Source organism: Girardinichthys multiradiatus, chromosome 11, assembly GCF_021462225.1.
Source record: "Girardinichthys multiradiatus isolate DD_20200921_A chromosome 11, DD_fGirMul_XY1, whole genome shotgun sequence".
Classification (NCBI taxonomy): domain Eukaryota; kingdom Metazoa; phylum Chordata; class Actinopteri; order Cyprinodontiformes; family Goodeidae; genus Girardinichthys; species Girardinichthys multiradiatus.
This window is the reverse complement of record NC_061804.1, coordinates 28,198,854-28,216,301: the sequence shown is the minus strand read 5'-3', so window position 1 is coordinate 28,216,301 and position 17,448 is coordinate 28,198,854. Positions and strand designations below refer to the sequence as shown.

At 41.6% G+C, this 17,448-nt stretch overlaps 1 protein-coding gene across 4 annotated transcripts; it reads left to right on the top strand.

Moving 5' to 3' along the window:
* Window positions 1-5,434: 5,434 nt before the first annotated feature.
* LOC124876237 (spermatogenesis-associated protein 22) lies at window positions 5,435-17,370 on the top strand. Of its 4 annotated transcripts, none has more exons than XM_047378854.1 (8): window positions 5,435-5,572; window positions 5,827-5,903; window positions 13,776-13,913; window positions 14,176-14,362; window positions 14,678-15,047; window positions 15,154-15,274; window positions 15,372-15,469; window positions 16,921-17,370. In XM_047378854.1, exons 2-8 carry the CDS (start codon window positions 5,864-5,866, stop codon window positions 17,104-17,106), a joined length of 1,140 nt encoding a protein of 379 aa, XP_047234810.1. In that variant the 5' UTR covers window positions 5,435-5,572; window positions 5,827-5,863; the 3' UTR covers window positions 17,107-17,370. The 4 variants fall into 4 exon arrangements, with proteins under 4 accessions (XP_047234810.1, XP_047234807.1, XP_047234808.1 ...); XM_047378851.1 differs by having other exon boundaries at window positions 5,436-5,572; window positions 16,915-17,370; XM_047378852.1 differs by having other exon boundaries at window positions 5,482-5,559; window positions 16,915-17,370.
* The last annotated feature ends 78 nt before the right edge of the window (window positions 17,371-17,448 follow it).

The window sequence follows — 17,448 nt, the reverse complement described above, 5'->3', positions numbered from 1 at the left end:
TGCACAACGAGAAGAGGTGACCGGACCCTGAGGAAGATTGTGGAGAAGGGCCGATTCCAGACCTTGGGGGACCTGCGGAAGCAGTGGACTGAGTCTGGAGTAGAAACATCCAGAGCCACCGTGCACAGGCATGTGCAGGAAATGGGCTACACGTGCCGCATTCCCCAGGTCAAGCCACTTTTGAACCAGAAACAGCGGCAGAAGCTCCTGACCTGGGCTACAGAGAAGCACCACTGGACTGTTGCTCAGTGGTCCAAAGTACTTTTTTCAGATGAAAGCAAATTCTGCATGTCATTCGGAAATCAAGGTGCCAGAGTCTGGAGGAAGACTGGGGAGAAGGAAATGCCAAAATGCCAGAAGTCCAGTGTCAAGTACCCACAGTCAGTGATGGTCTGGGGTGCCGTGTCAGCTGCTGGTGTTGGTCCACTGTGTTCTATCAAGGGCAGGGTTAATGCAGCTAGCTATCAGGAGATTTTGGAGCACTTCATGCTTCCATCTGCTGAAAAGCTTTATGGAGATGAAGATTTCATTTTTCAGCACGACCTGGCACCTGCTCACAGTGCCAAAACCACTAGTAAATGGTTTACTGACCCTGGTATCACTGTGCTCAATTGGCCTGCCAACTCTCCTGACCTGAACCCCATAGAGAATCTGTGGGATATTGTGAAGAGAACGTTGTGAGACTCAAGACCCAACACTCTGGATGAGCTAAAGGCCGCTATCGAAGCATCCTGGGCCTCCATAAGACCTCAGCAGTGCCACAGGCTGATTGCCTCCATGCCACGCCGCATTGAAGCAGTCATTTCTGCCAAAGGATTCCCGACCAAGTATTGAGTGCATAACTGTACATGATTATTTGAAGGTTGACGTTTTTTGTATTAAAATCACTTTTCTTTTATTGGTCGGATGAAATATGCTAATTTTGTGAGATAGGAATTTTGGGTTTTCATGAGCTGTATGCCAAAATCATCCGTATTAAGACAATAAAAGACCTGAAATATTTTAGTTAGTGTGCAATGAATCTAAAATATATGAATATTAAATTTTCATCATGACATTATGGAAAATAATGAACTTTATCACAATATGCTAATATTTTGAGAAGGACCTGTACGCCACTATCTGAAACTTCCAGAAAAAGGAGGAAACCTTACCCAAAGCTATCATGCTCAAGATGTTTTTCAGATTCTCCAAGTTGTAGAGGCACTGGGAGCTGAATTCATAACATGACTACTTAATGCCCATAATAACGTGTTAAAATAAGGTGAGATCTTTCCATGTAATCCATGCAACATTTAGTAACTGCTCACAGTTAACTCCATAAAAGTCACAATAAATATCCTTATGTGTAAGCCATGCAATAGTTATTAAAACACAGTTGAAGCAGTAGGGAGTGAAACAATCATGTTCTCATATTCTGGAGCTGACAGACTGGAGAGGCCTGTGTGGAGCCACATATTATCTGTCTTATCTTTTGCAGAAATATAAACAACAAGTATCCAATGATGTATGATGATTTTACATTCTTTCACATGTATTAAATGAAATTAGTAACCTTTGATTAACAAGTTAAAAGATGTATGATTGAAATGTGGGTAAGAACAGAGAATTAGAGCAAAAAAAACATTAAGGTTTGACATTCTCAATCAGCTATATATGAAAGAGATATAACGTTAATCATTTGTGAAGCATGAATGAAAAGAATTAAGTGATGGTTTTGTAACTTTTTTAAAGTAAATGCTGAAAGCTGAAGAATAGAATGTGTAATACTGTGTAAAGTTTAAAACTGAGCAGATTAGGGAAAGAACTGTAGGATGACTAGGAGTGACGAGAGCCGGGCTATATGCTGACAGCGAACCTTTTCAAGGCTAACAGGAGGAAGGGAGGACGCGACTACAGACCAGCTGCGTGGCTATTATCAGCATCTCCAAGGCTGAGAAACAGAATCAGGTCACAATGACCATGACTAAAGTATTGAGCAATAACTGAGAAGCCTAATAAGGGGCTGACTGGTGAAAGCATCAAGCACCATAAAAGCAATGCTGAAGGAGAGAACGGGGTTGTTTTCTTCGCAGGAGACCAGATCAGATGGAGAAAAGAAGCTTAGATGGAAAAGGAACAGAGACACAGCCCCACTGATCGACTGCATTAAAAAGAGGATCAACCCGTGGGCCCAGAAAGGACTGTGCCTCAAGATTAAGAATCTGATTTCATCTAAAGCCTTTTTATCCAGACAACAGAAGTGAACTTGATCGGTGAACAGCTGATTCCTCTAAGTTTCAGGCTTCTGGAAGTCCTGAATCAACCTCATTTATGTCTCCGGGTTTCCTTCAACTCTTCAGCCTCTGGAAACTACTGTCTTCGGAGACATATAACAACAAAGATCCTGTTTAACCATCAAAGCCTGGAACATCAGTGCCTGCCACTTAAAGGAAGAAAACTGATGATTAAGTCGTATTCCCATTCAAGAAACCACTCGTTGTTACCAGAAGAAACATCTCCATCAAGTGCATGGAGGAGCCTCCATCTTCAAAGCCTCTCCAAACTCACTAGTTTCAGCATCAGGGAAAGACAGGTTGAGTTGATTGATTCATTTCTATTATTGAAATTATTTTGTGTTGCCGAATTTAAGCTGTTACTGACCCCTGCAAAAGTGTTACTAATTAAAGAAAGCATATAAAATTCTAGTTAAATCGGGGACATTCAATTATTTGAGTCACTGTATTTTTTGGTTTTTTATTGATGGTAAAAAGTCTTGTTGCCTGGTTCCAGGATATTTTAGGAGGTTTTTATAGTTTGCCTTAGCCAAGTTTGTTAAAACAGCGCCCTTGGGGCTCATGCTGAGCCACTAAAATCAACCTAGCCCATATACCAAGAGCCAGTTGTAATATTAGGGAATGAGCAGCCGTGAACAAAAGTGACTGTTGAAAGTGTGGATGACTGTGATAAGCTACTCAGTCGTCCAGACCACCAGTTGAAGAAGGGCGAGACTTTTGTATGAAGGCTGTCAGAGGCTAGGCGAGTCATTTCCCGACACCAGCTTAAACAGAACTTTCATTAAACCTGCTTAGTAAGACCTTTCAGGTTTGGGGAAGTCCGGACCCGTTGGATGGAGAGCTGGTTTGAGCAATCCCTTTAGACATGGGGAAGGAGGAGGGAGGGGTTAGCTCATTGGACAACGAAACATGCTTCAGATCAACAAACCTTATATTAGAAACTTGCATGCTAAAAAATGGAATGTAAGCCTGTGATTTTGTGGTTCTCTATGCAATAATCATCCAACAAAATGTGATTAAATTAACCTGTACACAGTGAGATAACAATCAATCAGTTTTTTTAGACTTGGAAAAAGATTTCACCTTTTGAATCTTTTTTTTATGGATAAAGAGTTATTCATGTGCCTAAAGGCATGGGTGATAAGATTATCAGGTTTGACAATCTTGAGTAAATACTTTATGGTATCACTGTTGTTACACAAAATGTTTTAAACAAAAAAATGACACTCTGATCTGATACTTTATTTGAAAGAGTTTAACAACAATCATTCCTGCTGCTGCTAAAATATTATTTTATCCCACGCAGATTCATTTTAGTCAAATTTTTATCTACTGAAAGCGTGGGGAATGTTTAGTACTATTTCCAGCTAACCTAAAAGCAGTGCAAATCATCAGGTGGGATAGGGGCACTGCTGCATTTCTCTGTGCTCCAAACGTAGGAGAAAACTTTGGTCACCCATGCACTTTCAATAGAATCTCACAAAAAGGATTTTAAACAATAGGAATTATATGATGGAAAATTGTAGAAGTTTTGAATCTGTACCCTTTTAAAATCTGTGGGCCCATGCATACATGTGACATCCAAAATTATCAAAAGTAAGTCAATATTATGGATTAATTTGTCAAATATCTAAAATATTCTACAATTTAGGGCCTAGGCAACCAATTTTTCCCTTATGTCAGCTTTTTTTAAGAAGTTAAGTCTTAAAGGTGAGCTTGTTCATCAAAACGGTGAAATAGTGCAATATAAAAGTTTGTTTTGTAAGGTTCTCATGAAAGCAAACATCATTTACAGTGAATAAGTACCATAACATTAAAGCATTTTTCTATGTTGCAGTCTTTCACATTGTAAGGTGGATCTGTAGCTTTCCTAGTGAATACCACCTGTAATAGCTATCAAAGGCAAACAATGTCTAAAAGCATGTTTCTGATGTAGCCAGGATCTCACTGTAACTAGCTATAGGTGTGTATTGCATGATGGGTGTCCACATGATTGTTAGTATAGTTTTTCTTATATAAATGCTAAAGTTAATCATCTGAAACAAAAAATAACAAACATGGATTTTGCCTGCTGTATTGGATTGCATCAAAAGGTCTATTTTCTGAGATCTTTAGGCCCAAACAGCGAAAGCGCTGTTAATACAAATGCAATTAAAATGGGGGCATGGCCAAATGGCTCCACACCACCCAGCCGGCAAAACGTAGACATTTGAAATTTGGTGCACCCATAGCACCTCCAAAACAAGAAAAAAAGTGATATGTCCTAAAACCAACAGGACGTAGTCCATTTTGAGCAAAAAAGGTCATTTTTGAGCGTTTCTCACACTTTACACATCAAACTTTGACAAATTCCTCCATGGGATTTTGAGCCATCGGCTTTAAATTTGGTCAGTATCCTCTTAAGGCATAGGGGTTTAAAAGTAATCAAAATGGTTAGTTTTTTACCAGGTCTAGGAGGCGTGGCCAGGCCTCAAACGTTGCCTTCTAGCCAAACATTTTTAAAAACTATGGCTTTCACATAGAACGGCAGAATTATAAAAACACGCTGTATCTGAGGGAACTCCTCCAACAGCTTTTGACGTACAGACTTCAAAATTACTCAGTATACTCTCAAGGCATTGGGGATCAAAAGTTATCAAAAGCATTTGGCTTCATCAAAGCATATGGGTGTGCCCAAACTTCAAAATCTGACTTATTGCCACACAAAACAAAGGTTTAATATCTTTCACACAGGTCAGAGCTGTACCAAACCTTCTGTGTCTCATCTCAGACCAATGCTCAGCAAACTCACTCTTACAAGTTAGCAGTATCTGATGACACAGAACAAGGTGATTATGAATTATATTGTGAACTGTGACTGTTGGTTGAATCAACTGCTTTTGTGTGCTTCCTCATTGGTTTCTGTGGTGAATGACCCTTCCTGACAGTCTGTAGTAATAACAAGCAATTTCACGTCATTTTGAAAATACTACAGGAAGTCTTCATTAATCGACACCAAACAAGAAGTGTTTGGTGCCTGACCAAAGGTAATGTTGATGCTTGATCACGGTACCTCTATTAACTCCGACCAAAGGCAAATAGATCTGAAATTTCTTGAGCTATGATTTTCGAGCAATGTCCCGTGGTAAATCTGATCCCCGAACTTACTTGGGGATCTTGAACGCATCATTATCGCCGCCTGTCACCGGATGGTGGCGCGTGAACCCGTGGAGCTTCCAAGCTAGGCTACTGAACTGAAAAAGAAACTGCGTCGTTTTATCCTCGGTCATTTTGCCAACTATTGGTAACAAGAGCAGGTTGTAATTAATATACACTAACTACTTAAAACGATAGGGGATAATAAAAGTTAACAGTTGCTACATTTTAATTCTGTTAGTTAGATAAGCTTGTCAAAGGTAATATGCTAGCTTAACCTATTTAGCTTAATAATGTTAGAGTAAGCTTAAAAACCGACTTGGATATTTTTCACCACTGTATTTAGAATAGTAGTGTCCACATATACCAGCTATAAATTAGATTTCTGTGTATTCCTTTTTGTTCTGCTAACCAGCTGCTAGCAGAAAGATCTAGGGGTTTTGGTGACCAACATGAGGAGACAGGAACAGCAGCCAGACCGACCAGCAACAGGTTTGTTAAAAATATTTTTGTTATTCTTTACAAAAAATTCTCATAATTATAAGTCTTGTTGATTCTTGAAGTAAAACCTACGTGTGTGCTACTGAATCAAAGAAAAATGTATGTATCATGAATCTTTAGTTTGTTTTTAAGTATTGAAAATTTTGCTACAAAACAAACAAGGGATATATCTTTCATATTACTGGTATTTATGCCTAAATGTTACATGTATTATAAGTAAGTGTGGACGAATTCTGTATAAAGACTACAGACCACCCCTGAAGTAGACTCTTAACACCTCTGAATTTTGATCTTCCTACCAATGTCAATGTTAACAGCCTTATCAAGCTGCTCAAAAGTAAGAACTACGAAATATTTAAAGTTTTTCACTTTAAGTTTTTTCAGATTTTTATTTTATTTTACTATGCAACGTGTCTAAAGACAAATTTGTGTCTTTTGTCTTAGGTTACTGATTCCCTAATTATCATCAACAAGCCTAAGCTGTTGTTCTCCTTGCAAAACTGAAGTTGGCTGTGATTTTGCAGCTGGATAAATAACTTTTGTTACCGAACTGCAAACCCTTCAGATCAGAATCAGACGCTCTCTTCAAAGTCCTTTTCCACCTGAAAGTGTTGTGAACTCGTTTTAGGACAGCCTTGTTGGAGTTAACCAGGGGAATCGTTTAACTTTTTTAATCACAAGGACAAGGAGAATATTCATTGTTTTCAAACGGCCCAGGTTACTTAAGATCAAATCCATTAGTATTCACATTTTATGGTCTATATGTCCCAGTCCAAATATTGTGTTGATTGTTTTTCAACAACTTTCAACAACTTTAGAAGCTCATTTTCTTCATCTTTTGTGTTGAGTTTCCTCCCTTTTTTGCTCAGTGAGAAAACTGAGCTAGAGCTTCCCCTGCCAGAACTTTCAACCTAAGCTTGAATGGAGTCAAAGCCATTCTCATGCATATATGGAGGTGTTCATTAGTGAGTCTTGAACGATATTTAGTTTCGCTAAAGTTCATTGCAGAAAAAGCTGCTTCACAGTTGTGACTGGAGCCAAACATGGTCAGGATGGATATGGCTACTTTCTTCAGACCTGAGAAGGTTGTTTCAGGGACCATTTGGAGCCAGAAAGTGGGAGGGTCAGTTCTTTCAAACTGCTCTTTCAGGGCCACATCTGCTTGGAGATCAATCAACTGCATCTGGAGAGGCCCATTATTTACCCATATAAGGAGCTGTGTCACTTCCTCTAAGAACTTCTTGACATCTGATTTTGATTTGATTGACACCTTTGATTTTCTGTAGGTAGGGGTCTGGATGGGACAGCTTCTAGATTCTAGAATTGCGCCGCTCAAGGTGGCAGCAGGTTGGAGTAGCTCTGTTACTTTTGATTCTGATTTATTCTTTTTTTGTCAACTCTTCCTCTTGTGGTGGATACAGTTGATTTTTTTTTGGACGACTGTCCTCTCCGGTGTCGGATGCTGTGCAGCTTGGAGGATTTTTCTTAATACTTTTCTACTTTTGGACATTTGTTATGATGCATTGCCATGGCAACGGGGTTGTTTCTTACAACCGGGAGCAGCTGATTAATATCTCAAAAGCTCAAATAATACTTCAACTACAACCCCAGATCCCTGATGAGTTGAAAAGGAGACGCCATGGATGCAGAGCAGGAGCTAAGAGAAGAGAGATAAGGAAGTTCAAACCATCTCTTCCGTCGATTTTGATGGGCAATGTGAGATCGTTGGGAAACAAGTTGGATGAACTCCAAGCCCTACAAAGGACCCAGCCAGAGTACCGGGCATGCAGTATCATGTGTTTTACTGAGACATGGCTGCAGGATCATATCGCCGACTCCAGTGTCTCTCTGCTGGGCTTTTTAACCATACAAGCAGACAGAGATTTAAAGAGGAGTGGCAAATGTAAAGGAGGTGGACTGGCAGTACTTGTGAACAACAGATGGTGTAATCCAGGACATGTTACTGTGAAGTGTCATCTCTGCAGTCCAGATATTGAACTGTTGGCAGTAAGTTTTCATCTATATTATTTACCCAGAGAGTTCAGCAGTGTTATTTTGGTAACAGTATACGTTCCACCTTCCGCTGTTGCCGACCCCGCATGACATCAGCTCAGTTGTTGCTAAGCTACAGACACAAAACACCAATGCTTTTGTGGCAATTTCTGGTGATTTTAACCATGCTTCACTTTCTGCTACACTTCCAACGTTTCAACAATTTGTCAGCTGCTCTACCAGAGAAAACAAAACATTGGATTTGTTTTATACAAATGTCAAGGACTCATATATCTCTACAGCAAGACCTCCTCTAGGCAAATCACATCAAAATCTTGTTTTTCTCTGCTCGAAATATATGCCCCTTGTTAAGAGACAACCTGTAATAAAGAGAACAGTGAGAAAATGGTCACAGGAAGCTGAAGAAGCTCTGCAAGGTTGCTTTGAGGCTACAGACTGGGACGCACTGTGCCAGCCACATGGAGAGGACATCAATGCCATGACTGAGTGTGTAACCGACTATATAAACTTCTGTGTGGATAACATCATCCTCACCAGAACCATGAGATGCTTCCCCAATAACAAACCTTGGATCACCAGTGACCTGAAGGACCTGCTTTACAAGAAAAAAAGAGCCTTCAGAGAGGAAGACAGAGAATTATTGAGGATTATACAGAATCAACTTAAAGTCAAGATAAGAGACAGCAAGGAGGTGTACAAGAAGAAGCTGGAGAGCAAGCTCCAGCAAAACAATATCAGAGATGTTTGGTCAGTGATGAAGAAGATTACAGGTTTCAAGCAGAAGGATGATCAGACCGATGGAGGTCTGGACAGAGCCAATGAACTGAACACATTCTTCAATAGGTTCAGTTCAGAAACAAGCTTTGCATCCTCCTCTCCTGCTCACAGCCAAACAGACATTCCATCTTCCTTTGACCCACAGGACCCACAGCTGTCCAGTAACACCTCACATTTTGTATCTTCCACCTCAGCCATAGACCCTTCTGCTTCTACATGTTTGCCTTCAACCATATCAGAAGATGCTGATGCTCCCTTTGCCTCCCCCTTCCACCTGTGTGTCTCAAGAAGTCAGGTGAAGAGACAACTGGAGAGACTGAACCAGAACAAGGCTGCAGGTCCAGATCATGTCAGCCCTAGAGTCCTGAAGGCTTGTGCAGAGCAGCTCTGTGGGATTCTGCAGCACCTCTTCAACCTTAGCCTGGCCCAGAAGAAGGTTCCGGTGTTGTGGAAGACCTCCTGTCTTGTTCCGGTACCAAAGAAAACTCACCCATCAGTCCTCAATGACTATAGACCTGTTGCCCTGACATCTCACATCATGAAGGTCCTACAGAGACTCCTGTTGGAGGACCCCCTTCAGTTTCCTTATCGCTATGTACCCTACAGGTACAGTGGGTACATAGGGGGAAGACATAGGGAGAGCAAGTATTTGATACACTGCAGTTTTTGCAGGTTTTACCACTTGCAAAACATGTTGAAGTCTTTCATTTTTATCATAGGAACTCTTCAACTCTAAGTGACTGAATCCAAAACAGAAATCCAGAAAATCACATTGTGTGATTTTTAAGTAATTAATTTGCATGACATAAGTACTTGATAACCTAACAACCAGTAAGAATCCCGGCTCTCACAGGCCTGTTAGTTCTTCTTTAAGAAGGCTTCCTGTTCTCCACTCATTACCTGTAGTAACTGCAATTGTAATTTTTATCATAGGTACTCTTCAACCGTGAGTGATGGAATCTCAAGGATTCAATGATTTTTATTGTCATACCAACTCATATTTATATGTTAAGGTACAAAATTTGGACTCAGGTCCCGGTTAAGAAGCCTAATACTTAAGTAAAAAGAAAAACTAAGTATAATATACTTATAACATATAAATCAGTAAAAATATGTGCAGCAAATAGTGAAGCTGAAATTAACTTTGCAAAGTACTAAATACACATGTAAAGCATGAGGTAGTCCTTAATATTGCACCTAAGTGAGTGAAATATTGCACCTTTTGCGGGGGAAGTGTTTAGTGCAGGTCAGTGTGTAGTGAGAGAGTCTACTGAGTGTGGCTCAAGTTCAGCAGTCTGACAGGTTCAGGGAAGAAGCTGTTTCTGAGCCTGATGGGCTTTCTCTGAATGCTCCTCAACCCAGGTCCCTGAAGCTGTGGACCACTTCCACAGCTGCTCCTCCAATGTGCAGGGGAGGAAGAGGGCGCTTGTTCCTTTTGATATCTACCACCATCTCCGTAGTCTTCTTCACATTGATGAAGAGGTTGTTTTCTCTGCACTATTCCACCAGGTGTTACACCTCCTCTCTGTATTCGGACTCATTATTCGTAATTCGTCCCACTACTGCTGTGTCGTCTGCGAACTTCACTATATGACAGCTGGGATGTCTCACCGAGCAGTCATGTGTCAGCAGAGTGAACAGGAGGGGACTCAACACGTAACCCTGGGGGGAGCCAGTGCTGAGTGTGATAGAGGAGGAAACAGTGTTGTGGATCCTGACAGTCTGAGGTTTGTTGGCCAGTTACCCAGTGTGGGACTCGATCCAAGAGAAGAGAGCTTCTGCACTCGGGTATGTGGAATGATGGTATTGAAGGCTGAGGAGAAATTCAGGAAGAGTAGATGGATGTAGGATTTACGTCCATCTACTCTTCCTGTCACCACAGCTGTCACCAGATGGGTGACAGCTGTGGTGACCATTGATGAGATGGCATCGTCAGTGGATCAGTTAATCCTGAGGGTCCAAAGTGAAGTCGATGGAGTCCTTGATATGAGACATGATCAGCCTCTCAAAGTACTTCGTGACAAAGTCATTTAGGCATGTCACTGTGGAGCACTTGGGGATAGGACAATAGTAGCAGTCTTTAAGAAGGTGGGGACAGATTCCAGTGACAGTGAGGATGTGCGCAGCCCCTCAGTACCCGTCCTAGGATGTAGTCTGGGCCTGCAGCCTTGCAGGGGGTTGATTCCCTGGAGTGTCTTCTTCCTCACGTCAGCTGTGGTCACACTGGGATGTATGTGGCTTTAACCTTTGTGATGCCTGGAGTCTGTCCCTTCCTTGCCTCTCTGAGTGCTGTTAACTCCCCTGTCCTGAACGCAGCATTTCTAGCATTCAGCAGAGGCCTCACCTCAGCATTCAGCCAGGGTTTCTGGTTCGGATAGCAGGTTACTGTCCTGGTGATGGTGACATCATCAGCACACTTGAAGATAAAGACTAGGATGGAGGAGATGTTTTCTTCCGGGTCCACCTCTCCCTCATACGTAGCTACCTCTCTGAAGGCCGCCAGTCTGTGCACCGAAAACAGTCCTGGAGCACAGAGGCTGCATTCCTGGGCCACACAGTGACTGCCTTCTTTGTTGGCCTGATCTATCTCAGCAGGGGGCGGTAGGCTGGCACCAACAGGATGGAGATGTGGTTGGAGAGGCTAAGATGGAAGGAAGAGCTCTGTATGCACCTTTAATGTTAGTGTACACAGAGTCCAGAGTATTATCTACCCTGGTAGGAATGGTGACGTGCTGGTAAAAACTGGACAGAATGTCTGTCAGTCTCACGTGAACAAAGTCCCCAGCAACCACGTAGAACGCTTCTGGTTACTTTGTCTGCAGCGTGCTAACGGTGTCTTGTAGTTCCTTCAGTGCTTCATTAGCGTTAGCATTAGTACCCGGCAGGATGTAAACAATGGTGATGAACACCGTGGCAGATAGTACGGTCTCGCAGTCATAAGTTCTATTGCCTCAGAGCAGTAGCTTTTTATCAGTACACGGTTTATACACCAACCTTCATTCATGTACACACAGAGTACTCGGGTTTTCCCCGGCTGGTGGTTGCGGTCAGCTCGGAAAAGCTGTAGACCGTCGATCTGGAAGGCTGAATCCGGCATCTCGTTGTTATGCCAGGTTTCCGTGAGGCAAAGAACAGCACAGTTCCTCATCTCTGTAGAAACACTCAGCCTCAGACGTAACAAGTCCACTTTGTTATCCAGGGAGATTGGCAAGAAAGAGAGTGGGAATTGGCGGCTTGCTGGCCTCAATCTGGGCCAACGCGCCCGCTTGCTTTCCTCTCTTTTGTGTATCGCCATCGGTTTGAATCATGACACCAGTATTTAACACATGAGAAAAACAAAACTTAAAATTTGGTACAGAAACCTTGTTTGCAATTACAAATATCAGACGTTTCCTGTAGTTCTTGACGAGGTTTGCACACACTGCGGCAGGGATTTTGGACCACTTCTCCATACACACCTTTTCCTTATCCTTCAGGTTTCAGGGCTGTCGTTGGGTAATCCTGACTTTCAGCTCCCTCCAAAGATTATCGATTGGGTTCAGGTCTGGAGACTGGCTAGGCCACTCCAGGACCTTGAGATACTTCTTATGGAGCCACTCCTTAGTTGTCCTGGCTGTGTGCTTCGGGTCGTTGTCATGCTGGAAGACCCAGCCACGACCCATCTTCATGCCCTTACTGAGGGAAGGAGGTTGTTGGCTAAAATCTCCTGATACATGGTCCCATCCATCCTCCCCTCAATACGGTGGAGTCATTATGTCCCCTTTGCAGAAAAACAACGATGTTTCCACCTTCATGCTTCACGGTAGGGACGGTGTTCTTGGGGTTGTAGTCATCCTTCTTCCTCCAAACACGGCGAGTGGAGTTCAGACCAAAAAGCTCCATTTTTGTCTCAGACCACATGACCTTCTCCCATTCCTCCTCTGGATCATCCAGATGGTCATTGGCAAACTTCAGATGGGCCTGGAGATGTGCTGGCTTGAGCAGGGAGACCTTGTGTGCGCTGCAGGATGTTAATCCATGGCAGCGTAGTGTGTTACTAATGGTCTTCTTTAAGACGGTGGTCCCAGCTCTCTTCGGGTCATTGACTAGGTTCTGCCATGTGGTTCTGGACTGATTCCTCACCTTCCTCATGATCTCTGATGCCCAACAAGGTGAGATCTTGCTTGGAGCCCGAGACTGAGGGAGATTGACCATCATCTTGAACTTCTTCCATTTTCTTATAATTGCTCCAACAGTTGTTGTCTTCTCACCAAGCTGCTTGGCTATTTTCCTGTAGTCCATCCCAGCCTTGTGCAGGTCTACTATTTTATCCCTGATGTCCTCACACAGCTCTCTGGTCTTGGTCATTGTGGAGAGGTTGGAGTTTGATTGATTGAATGTGTAGACAGGTGTCTTTTATACAGATAACGAGTTCAAACAGGTGCAGTTACTACAGGTAATGAGTGGAGAACAGGAAGCCTTCTTAAAGAAGAACTAACAGGCCTGTGAGAGACGGGATTCTTACTGGTTGTTAGGTGATCAAATACTTATGCAATAAAATGCAAATTAATTACTTATAAATCACACAATGTGATTTTCTGGATTTTTGTTTTAGATTCCGTCATTCTTAGTTGAAGAGTTCCTATGATAAAAATGAAAGACTTCTACATGCTTTGCAAGTGGGAAAACCTGCAAAATCTGCCGTGTATCAAATATATGATCTTCCCACTGTAATTAGTTGAAAGATAATTCTTTTCTTTCTGGTAAGGAGCTGAACTGTTGTAAATGCTGTTTGACTTTGTAGGCTGATGGGGATTTTTGGATATACTAAATTGTTTTAATCTGTTCTTGCATGTTGAGAGTCTGTTTTCGTGGCAGTATGGTCTCAGAAGAGTTTGTATGTGATGTCTTATTACAAAAATAGTGTGGTTCATACTAAATATGTCACTTCACAAATGTACTTGCATGTATTGTATATGTTTGCTTTCACATTCTGGATATAAATAGTGGTATCCCCCCACCCCCTCGCCAACTGTCCTGGTAAAACTGCCCTGTGGTTGTGTTTATTGGTGTTTCCTGTGCTTTCTCTGCTAGGCTACCTCCCTGTGTCACTTTTTAACCAGAGGAGGAGAAACAGAATTCCTCTGAAATCTGTTCCTAGTGAGAATGAATTCTTTTCCCCAAGTGAATACGCGGCCAGCACCAGTTCAGCTGATTGTCTCGGCCCCTCAGGTAATCGCTAGGTGGCAGCACATTTACAGAAAATGTTAACAGTCAACAATTGATCACCATACCAGACTGTTTTTGAGATGTTTTTAAACTATTAAAAATAATTAAATATAGATTGCATTTTTATGTGTTAAAGCTTAAAACTGTAATCCCTTGTTGCCGCACACTCTGTTGTATTTTAGTCAGTCATTTTGTTGTAAGATGGTGTTTAAATACTAACATGACTAATATAATTTACCTTCTGGGATGTCCCGTTTGTTTTCAGGTACATTTGTATGTCCCCAGGTCTCAGAGTCTTCTTCTAGTGCCCCACAAAGTCATCAGTGGAACAGAAAAGCTGTCCCAGAGTCTTCTAAACCCCAGCAGTATGGCAACAACAGACCTGCACCTGGACCTTCTACAATGAGAAGCTACACACCCATATCACATCCCTACAAAGCTGGGGCCAAAAGGTGCTTTTCAGTGACCATCACTATGTCTTACTGTGGCTTGTCAAAGATTTTAAGGCACATCAACAATTTTATGAAACAACAATCCAATTAGAACAGTCTGTGGATTGCTAATGTTATTCTCCAACATTGTTTTAGTTTCATTGATTTCACATGAAGATAATTCCAAAAGCTCAGATGGTTCTGAACAGGTCAAGCGTTAAAGAAAAAGTGGGAAGCAAATGTAGGCAATGGTTTTCCATCTGGAATAAAAAGCTTGCTTTGTGATTTTACAAACATCATGACCTTTATCCAAATGGTATTACTTTGTTGCTTCAGCTCCATGATGGGCCTACATGGCAATCCAGCGGGACACTGGGATTCCAGCTCTGTCGTTAGTTCCAGACAGGGCAAAGTTCAACATCTTTATGGCAACGAGAACTCACAAAGCAAGCCAGCACACCATAAAGGAGCCTCTCAGATGGCTCAGCAGTCGTCCTACATACAAACCTTCTCTACGTACCAGTATTCCCAGCAGTCTAGACCTCTTCTTCCTCCTGAAGCTCAACCCAAAAGGCCCTCTGCCCATGCTGCAGAGCAACCTAACAAGTCATGGAAATTTACTAACAGCTTTGAGCAAGAAAAATCTAACTTTACTGTAAAAAAGAGCTCAGCTCAACCTCAAACATCTCAACCAACCAGGAATCAGGTAGAAAGTTACATCAAAACATTTTATATGCAGAAATCTCAAAAGCTGAACCGATTATTTTTTTAAAATTTGTTATAGTGTACTTTTTATTTTGATTTTTCAACAGGAAAGGGCTCCAGTAAAGCCAGCTGTGGAAAATTCCCTGAGGATCCTGACTACAGTTATTATTGGAATGAGACACTGGAGCCAGTTTAAAGACAAGGTTCCTTACTTATTCGAGATCTTTGGTGAGGGAATTTCATGTTCCTATAACTTGCAGCTGCTTTGTGGATTGTTATATATTTCTGAGCACCTTTAAACAGACAGGTTGTGCTTTTCCCACAGCTACTCTGGACTCTGCAGTCACACTGGGCCGCTACGGAGCCAAGAACTTTCTCATGAGAGATGGAAAGGATGTGATGCAGTGTGTCTTTTATGAAAATGTGAGTTTGAATTGAAATGTAAACAAATACATCTCATCTTTTATCCATTTTATTTGAACTTAATGGTGTAAAACACACTACCTTGCAAATGTATTCATAACTCTTGGCTTTTTTCAAATGTTGTTATATGACTACCACAAACTTGAGTGTATTTATTCAGATTTTATGTTATAGACCAAAACAATGTAACACATAATTAGTGAAAGAAAAATGATAAAAAATCTCTAGTGTGCATTTAATGACTGATTTGACCATTGATCACCAAACGGCATTGTAAAAACCAAGGAACAAGCAGACACGTCAAAGTAGTGTTAGGTTATAAAACAGAATCCTGAGCTTTGAGCAATTCATAAAGCACTGTTTAATCCTTCATCTAAAAGTGAAAAAATATGACACAACCGCAAACTTGCCAAGACATGGACACCAATCTAACTGACAGGGTGAGCAAGGAGAGGCCCTTGGTAACTCTGCAGGGAGCTGCCTAGTTGGAAGGATATGTTAACCGGAAAACTATTATCCATGTACTCCCCAAGTCTGGCTTTCATTGAGGGGTGTCAAAAAGAAGGTAATTGTTGACAGAATGTCAGATAAAGGCTTGTTCCTGTTGGGCACAAGCCATATAGGGATACAGCAAACATGTGGGAGAAGAGGCTCTGGTCAGATGAGGCCAGAATCTAACTTTGGCCTACATACAAAGTGCTATGTGTGGTGGAAAACTAATACTGCGCATTATCCTGAACCTACCATCCCCTTGGAGAAACATGGTAGTGGTAGCATCATGCTGTGGGGATGCTATCTTTCAGCTGTGAGAGGCTGCAACAGACATGGGACTTAGGCAGAGCTTCACATTCTAGCTTGATTAGGACTCTAACCATACAGCCAGAACTACAAGTGAAGGGTTTAGATCAAACTCCATTTATGTGTTCAGACACTCCACACAATCTGACTGAGCTTGAGGTACTGTGCAAAGAAGAACGGGCAAACATTTCAGTCTTTGGACATGCAAAGCTGGCAGACATAACCCAGAACCCTATCAGCTGTGATTGCAGGGAAAGGTGGATTATAAAGTATGGTCCTGGAGGGATTGAATCCAAATGGGCACCACAATTTTCAAATCTTGATTAGTAAAAATCCTAAAAAACCATATATCATTTTCCTTCCACTTCACAATTATACACTACTTGATGTCGGTCTATCATACCGAGTCTCATTGAAATACACTGCGTTTGCTGCTGTAAGGTGACAATGTGAAAAACTTCAAGGGGTGTGGATACTTTTGCAAGGCACTGTATAAAGAAAGATGTTGCCATTATTATCATTATTACTATGATGTTCTCCCATCACGTCAAACTCAAAATCCTTTCACAACTGTCAGTTTAAAAACAAGAAACGGCACAACTAACAGCATTACTGTTATTTGTTTTTCTCCATTTGATGTTTCTCAGGAGCAGGTGCTGCCACGCCTCATCCGCGGTCAGGTCCATCGCTGCGTAGGCAACTACGACCGCAGCAGAGACGTCCTCATCTGTGTGTCTGTCAGAGCCGGCCTGCCGTCAGAGCTGAGGAACGCTCTGGAAGCTGTCAAAGTCTCAGATGCAGAAATGAGAGCACTGGTCAAGATACTCAGCGAAGTTTGAGCAGCAGCTGTTCTCGCTGGTCAAAGGTTCAGGTTTATGGGAAGATTTCTAGATATTATAGTCTGTTGAAAATGCAAGGTAGTTTTAGCAAACAGTTAGTTATTGTTGATGTTTGCTGTTTTCCCTGAAAGGATGCTGTTTCTATGGGGTTGTAGTTTGTTAAAATCAGTTAAATGTTCTCCTTTAGTATATTTGTTTTTGTGAACAAATATACATTTTATTTGAGCCGAACTTTAACAGAAAGTAAAGTGTCTGTTCTTTGAAGTTATGACATTTTTTTATTACCAAGAAATGCCACAAAACAACAAACAAATTAATTTGGTTAAAGCGATCACAAATCAG